The sequence below is a fragment of the Lathyrus oleraceus genome, chromosome 2, assembly GCF_024323335.1.
Source record: "Lathyrus oleraceus cultivar Zhongwan6 chromosome 2, CAAS_Psat_ZW6_1.0, whole genome shotgun sequence".
Classification (NCBI taxonomy): domain Eukaryota; kingdom Viridiplantae; phylum Streptophyta; class Magnoliopsida; order Fabales; family Fabaceae; genus Lathyrus; species Lathyrus oleraceus.
The window spans coordinates 415,256,271-415,263,084 of record NC_066580.1 but is presented as its reverse complement, the minus strand read 5'-3'; the positions used below and the strand labels follow the sequence as shown (position 1 = coordinate 415,263,084).

Genomic DNA, 6,814 nt, shown 5'->3' with positions numbered 1-6,814 from the left:
CTTGTTGATACACTTCTTCACTTATATGACACAACTTTCTGTAGGTAGTGGCTAACTCATCAAAGGTTACTTCATCATCACTTGAGTCTTCATCAGAACCTCATCTTCTAGTCAAGGCAGTCACAAGATTTGCAGACTCTTCTGTTTCACTTTCATCTGACCAAGTAACAGCAAGACTCTTCTTATGTTTCTTGAGGTAGGTTCCACATTTAGCTCTAATATGTCCATACCCATCACATTCATGGCACTGAACTTTTTTTCCTTCTTTGGGCTTTTCATCAGATCTTGTTCTTCTTCCAGCATTATTGGACTTACTGATGTCAGATGAGATGTTCTTGACATTAGACTTAGACCTTACATCCATCCTTTTCAGAAGTCTATTGAACTATCTTCCCAGTAATGCTACATCATTTGCCAGATCTTCATCAGTATCTTGACCATTTTCTTCCTCTTCCTCTACAGTGTTTGACATGAAGGCTATGCTTTTGACTTTCTTTTCAGATCCATCACACATTCCCATCTCAAATGTTTGGAGGGATCCAATTAGCTCATCAACTCTCATATTGGAAATGTCTTGAGACTCTTCTATGGTCGTCACTTTCATGGCAAATCTCTTAGGAAGTGACCTGAGTATTTTCCTCACTAGTTTTTCATCTGACATCTTCTCACCCAGGGCTCCTGAGGCATTAGCAATTTCAAGGATATTCATATGAAATTCATGAATATTTTCATCTTCTTTCATCCTTAAATTTTCAAACTTGGTAGTGAGCAGCTGCAGTCTAGACATCTTCACTCTAGAGGTGCCTTCATGAGTGGTTTTAAGAATGTTTCAAGCATCTTTATCCACCTCACAGTTGTTTACCAATCTAAAGATGTTCTTATCTACTCCATTGAATATAGCATTCAATGCTTTAAAGTTCCCAAGGGATAGATCATCTTCCTCCTTGGTCCATTGTTCCTCAGCCTTCTTATCAGTTGTAGCTTCTCCATTCTTAGTAATAACTGGATGTTCCCAGCCTGTTAAAACAGCCTTCAAGCCTTATTATCCAAAGATTTTAGGAAGGCTACCATTCGAGGTTTCCAGTAGTCATAGTTGGATCCATCCAGAATAGGTGGTATGTGAACAAATCCTCCGTCTCTATCCATAGTACCAGAAAGTAACGTCCCTAGATCTCACCTAGAACCAGAGCAGGATGCCTGCTCTGATACCAATTGAAATTCTGGTATCAGATATGAGATATCGAAGGTAATGTCACGACACTAATATCTAAACAATACAAACAGGATAAAAGATAAAGAACAGTAATGCAAGAGACACAAGCAATTGTTAACCCAATTCAGGGCAAACTCACCTACGTGTGGGGGCTACCAAGCCAGGAAGGAAATCCACTAAACAGAATCAGTTCAAAGACTCTCAGTAAACAACTTCAAGTTACAGTCTTTTCACTTAATCTCTACCCATGTGACTTCTACCAAAGAACTCTTAGATATGAGATCCTACTCACTCCCCCTCAATCACAGCAGTGATAAAAAACAAGAATTATAATGAAAAGAAGACACTCTTCAAAGACACATACTTGATCTTACTTAAAAGCTTTAATCAAGTAAACACACACTCATGCTTCAAAGCTTAGAGTGGACAAATTACAACTCAAAAATCAGTCCAATTCAATCATCTATGGATGAATGAATGGCTTACAATTCACACGACCACACAAGACTAAAAACCTTTATTCTCTCTCAATATTTCGTTCGTTATTTCTTGTGTATAAAACCAGGTTTTCCATATCCTTTATATAGAAGCATTTAGCTGGGCTTGGACATCATAAAACCCTAAAACTATTTTCCATTCATATCTTCTCATGACAGTTGATTATATCTCGTTGGAAAATAAGTCAATCTGGTTGTAATTACTGATTGAATGCGCGTTTAATCATTTCTTCAATCATACATAGATTAGCATAAAAAACGCAATCACACAATACATAACATTCAGACTGAATGTTCTGTATACAGATGTCATGACATCGGGTCTGACATCTCAGTAAAAATCCTGCATATTCACATTTTAAACATCCTACAGGTACAAGTTATCTTATGTCAAGACAACACTTGTGACAACTTGTGAACACTCTAGGTTTTACCAACAAAGGGGATATGTGATTTTGGACTGACCTTTATTTCTTCCACAAATACCCTCAATTAACTTCTTCTTTTATATTTGTTTATTATTTTAAAAAGTAACTTCTTTTTTTATATTTGTTTATTATTTAAAAATAATAATAACTAAAATAAAAAGAATTAACACATAGTGGCCGTAGAGCAGTTGTAACCTTAAATAACTTCCTAATTCCTATTCAACATTTCGAATTTTTTAGTTATTGTAATTTTATGTAACTTTTTTTTAAAGAAATATAACTTCTTATTTTATATTCAACTATTTTGGATTTTGTACTTATCTATAACACTAACAAGGTTAACCCGGAATAACATAAAAAAATAATCAATTATTTTATTTTTGTGTTATTATTTACCATATTTTCTTGCTTTGATATTTCAACATGATAAAATAAAATATTTTTAATGCATATCTTTGATTTTTTGATAAAATAATATATCAACTATTGAGAAAAATATTTTATCTTAATGAGTTAATAAATAAATAATTATTTTATTTTTGGACATAACAGTTTATTTTAGTAAATTATTTTACGTAATGTATAAATATTTATTAAGTGTTAAAACATATAGACTATGTAGAATGAAACTCTTAACTTAAATAATTATGTGTTTACATAATGTATAAATATTTATTAAGTGTTAAAGCACATAGACTAGCTAGAATGAAACTCTTAACTTAAATAATTACGTTTTTATATATAAAGTAAATTACATCAATGATAAAAAAATATAATTAATTACATCAATGCTACAAAAATGTTTGTCATATATATTATTTATTAAGTATCTATAACTATTTAATGTGGTGTTTTGACCTGACCTATTTTGATATCAATAATATTGTTAAAAAAAATAATTTTTATTAGTTTTAAAATGAATTAATAAAGAAATTAAAAATTAAAAAAAAAAAGTCAGTCATATATTGTGAATATTAAATACAAGTAATGGAGCAGTTATTATAAATAACAATCAACTTCAAATTCATCTTCTATAACAATAAGGGGATATGAGGTTTTGCTCAGACCTTTTTATTCTTTCAACATTACCATTATATAACTGCCTTCTTATTCCTACTTTTCTATTTAACTATAAAAATTTATTGCCATTTCCTCTAAAGAAATAACATCTGCTTAGCCGATTTCTCTATTTTGGTTAGTTTTTCCCTTTTTACCTTCCAATAAATTTATCATGTGTGAACAATAAGTTGTAATTATAATTTCAATTTTTCATTAACAATGTTTTGATAATATTTATGCAACATTTTTATTTCTCTCTAACTTCAATATCTAAAACAGAGAAACAAAAGAAACATGGGATAAGGGAAAACTGGATGAACATAATTCTTGGTGTGTTGTCTTAGAGAAACTGGGAGAATGATTCCTGAGTAGGTCGACAACCGAAGAGTATTGCAAATGTAATTAACATGATATAGATTCTTTATAATTACTTACTTCCACATTTATATTTTAACTATTTATTTCTTTTCAGTTACCCGATCAATTTTTATGACGTAATTTACTTGCATTTGCCTTAAAGATTTTTAAAGTTGAGACTTCATCTTGCATTTTAATATTCACTATCTATACCTATAGATAAAGGGGATATACTTTTTTGGTGTGGCCTAATTTAATTAATACCTATAGATAAAGGAGATATACTCTTTTTCTTAGGCCTAATTTAATTCCTAAATTACCCTTAAACAATTATCTTATTATCCACTAAATTCTATCCACGATTAATGAAAGAATAAAAGTAACTACCACCCTTGATATTTACATAAATGATAGAGCAGTTATTTATCTGTGTGAAAACTGAAAACAAATTAAAATCACAAAATTGAATAAAAGATGAAAACGGGATGCAATCACACATTGAATCAATACTGCTAAGATTTGTTGAGTCATATTTTTTTAATCCCAAAATACATCTCCCTCTTCATCTTTTTTATTACTTTTCTATGTTTTACAAGATCACATTGAAGATACACTTCTCCTTTTTGTTCTTTTTAGATAAAATATATTGAGCAACACAATGAAGATTCAAGGTAAGAAAGAACATAAAGAAATGAAACAATAATAGTCATAGGTGAAGAAACTCGAATAACAGGTACAAGTTCCTTCTTTATTAGAAATCAAATATTATGATGTTGTCTCATGAGCTATCATTTCTATATCTCTTTACTTTTTCTAAAATCATCTCACATAGCAAAATGATCATCATAATACTTATATTTTTAAATTAGATGCAGTATTCACATAATTTATGCACCATATTACAGAGTTGTAATTGAAGACATTTTATACATTAAAAATAAATGGGAGAAAATAAGAAAAATAATAAAAGGTAGTTGATGATTGCTATATCCCATTGATATGTATGACTATAATTATATTTATTACTACTCTTCTATTTTTACTATGTTTTATGATTCTTGAGAGTAAAGGTTGCTAACACTTTGATGTCAATAACATGAACCAAATTATAGTTTCCAGTTGACAATTACATTAATAAAATGGAAAATAATACCCTTCAAATATCAAGTCAATAACAAAAATCAAGAAAGGCCGAAAATGAAAGGAAGAGGAGACAAAATATGAGCAACGAGCAGAGAGAAAACAATTTGTCGAGACGACATGAAAATTATAGGCGGCGAAAAGAGCAAGAGAAACAAGCTCAAACTTCTCGCCCTATAAACAGTCAGTTGAGAGTTCCATTTCAAAATTTTATAAATATGACTTTTCCAAGATCACACTTTCAAGGAACTCATGACAGTGAAGTCGACCCAAGTAGAATTACACATGTTAATGATGTTGCACTTGGTTGGTGATGATCAATATATACATTATATATTACATTTCATAATTTTGTTCGCTTCGTCATATCTCATTTTATGTATTTAAACCCACAGATCGTAATTTCACATCACCTAATCAACGAAACAACATGAGTCAATCTGATACAGGTATAAGTGATATAGTTCTAAGTATGCGAGTATTAATTTTTACAAATGTATATATATTAATTATTATTTTTTTATCAGATGATATGGATGTTGATGAAGCTTTGGAGGATGCAGTAATATCATATGTTAACATGGACGCGAGATAAAATGGTGCATTATCACGTCATCCTCAAGGTATGTTCATAAAAAATTTGATTCAAATAAATGTAGCCTTTGCTCATGTGACATAAAATTTAAAATCATGCAATATTAAAATATAATAGTTGAGGCATCTTGCGTACATTTTTTATTTGCATTTTAGATTTTAGATAATATTTAGTAATCAATATCAAACTCCTGTCTGTAGAATCAGGACATGCTTTTCGAGTAAAGCACAATATTGCTCAAAATTTCAAAAATAATATGATGATGGCAAAATCCCGGTTGCCTCATCCAGTTACCTGTAGACACTACAATGAAAGATCGTTTCATCATGAATCATGTGACACGTGTTGTAATGGTGGAAAGGTATCACTCTCACGAGTTGATGCTCCTATAGAATTGCAACAATCATTTTTGGATGGTTCAGCTGAAGGAAAACATTTCAGGCAACATATTCGAAGTTACAACCATGTGCTTTCATTCACTTCAATTGGTGTTCACGTTGATGAAAATATCCTTGCATCTGGTCGTGGTATATACACATTTCGTGCTCAAGGTGATTTTTACCATAACATAGGAGGTTTCTATCCAAATGAGGGTGTCCGACCACGTTTCTTACAACTATGCATCTACGACACCGATAATGAGCTACATAATAGAATGCAGGAAAATCCACAACTGCACCAAAATGTAGTTCACAACTTATAGAAAATGCTCCATCAGTTTAATCCTTTTGTAATTAGGTTCAAGCAACTGTCAATACTTCCAAATATCAGTGAATGTAGCTTCATACTTAAGGAGCGTCCAAGTAATCACCATCAATATAATCTTCCAACTGCTGAACAAGTTGCCACAATTAATGTTGGATGTGATGCAGATTCTATGGATTATGGAAGGGATATTAATATCATTCGTTGTGATGGAAATCTCAAGAAAGTTAAAGAGACAAAGGGATATTATGATCATTTACAATACCCTGTATTGTTTCCATTTGGGGCGCATGGTTGGGACGTCAACACAACAAATTGCAATGGACGAAGAGTGTCATGTCGAGCATATTATAGTTACATGCTTCAGGTAAATTTGGATTAATTTTAGTAGATAGTCTACTTAGCTAAGCGTTGTTTAAAAAACTTTACATTTAGCACCGACATTTTTTTCAATCAACTGTAGATTCGCCCAAATGATCAATCAATGTTGTTAAATGCGGGTCGACTGTTGCAACAATATGGTGTAGACAATTATGTCAAAATTGAATCAGGGAGATTAAGGTGGATTAAAGAGAACCAAAGTGATATACGTTCTGAATTGTACCAAGGTTTACATAATGCTTTGCATGTTGGTGAAGCTAATGCAGGTACAAATTCATATATCATAAATATACAGTTTTATATTAATAATTAGTTGTACTTCTAATGCTAATCATTCATGTATTCTAATACTAATGCATTTCATGAATCGTTGTAGAGAACATTGGAAAAAGAACAATATTGCCATCATCATTTATTGGCGGTCGTCGAGACATGACAC

General features: G+C 31.2%; 1 protein-coding gene across 1 annotated transcript; it reads left to right on the top strand.

Moving 5' to 3' along the window:
• The first annotated feature begins 4,912 nt into the window (after nucleotides 1-4,912).
• LOC127123492 (uncharacterized) lies at nucleotides 4,913-5,992 on the top strand. The gene is made up of 3 exons (XM_051053705.1): nucleotides 4,913-5,000; nucleotides 5,090-5,143; nucleotides 5,490-5,992. The coding sequence occupies exons 1-3, from the start codon at nucleotides 4,913-4,915 to the stop codon at nucleotides 5,990-5,992; spliced, it is 645 nt and encodes a 214-aa protein (XP_050909662.1).
• Nucleotides 5,993-6,814: the final 822 nt, after the last annotated feature.

What these genes read in the sequence shown, in the direction of transcription:
- LOC127123492 (XM_051053705.1), top strand. Translation starts at nt 4,913, where the DNA reads ATGACTTTTCCAAGATCACACTTTCAAGGAACTCATGACAGTGAAGTC. An exon ending in TGTTAATGATGTTGCACTTG is followed by an intron (nt 5,001 to 5,089) that starts GTTGGTGATGAT and finishes TTAAACCCACAG; the next exon opens with ATCGTAATTTCACATCACCT. An exon ending in CATGAGTCAATCTGATACAG is followed by an intron (nt 5,144 to 5,489) that starts GTATAAGTGATA and finishes TCCTGTCTGTAG; the next exon opens with AATCAGGACATGCTTTTCGA.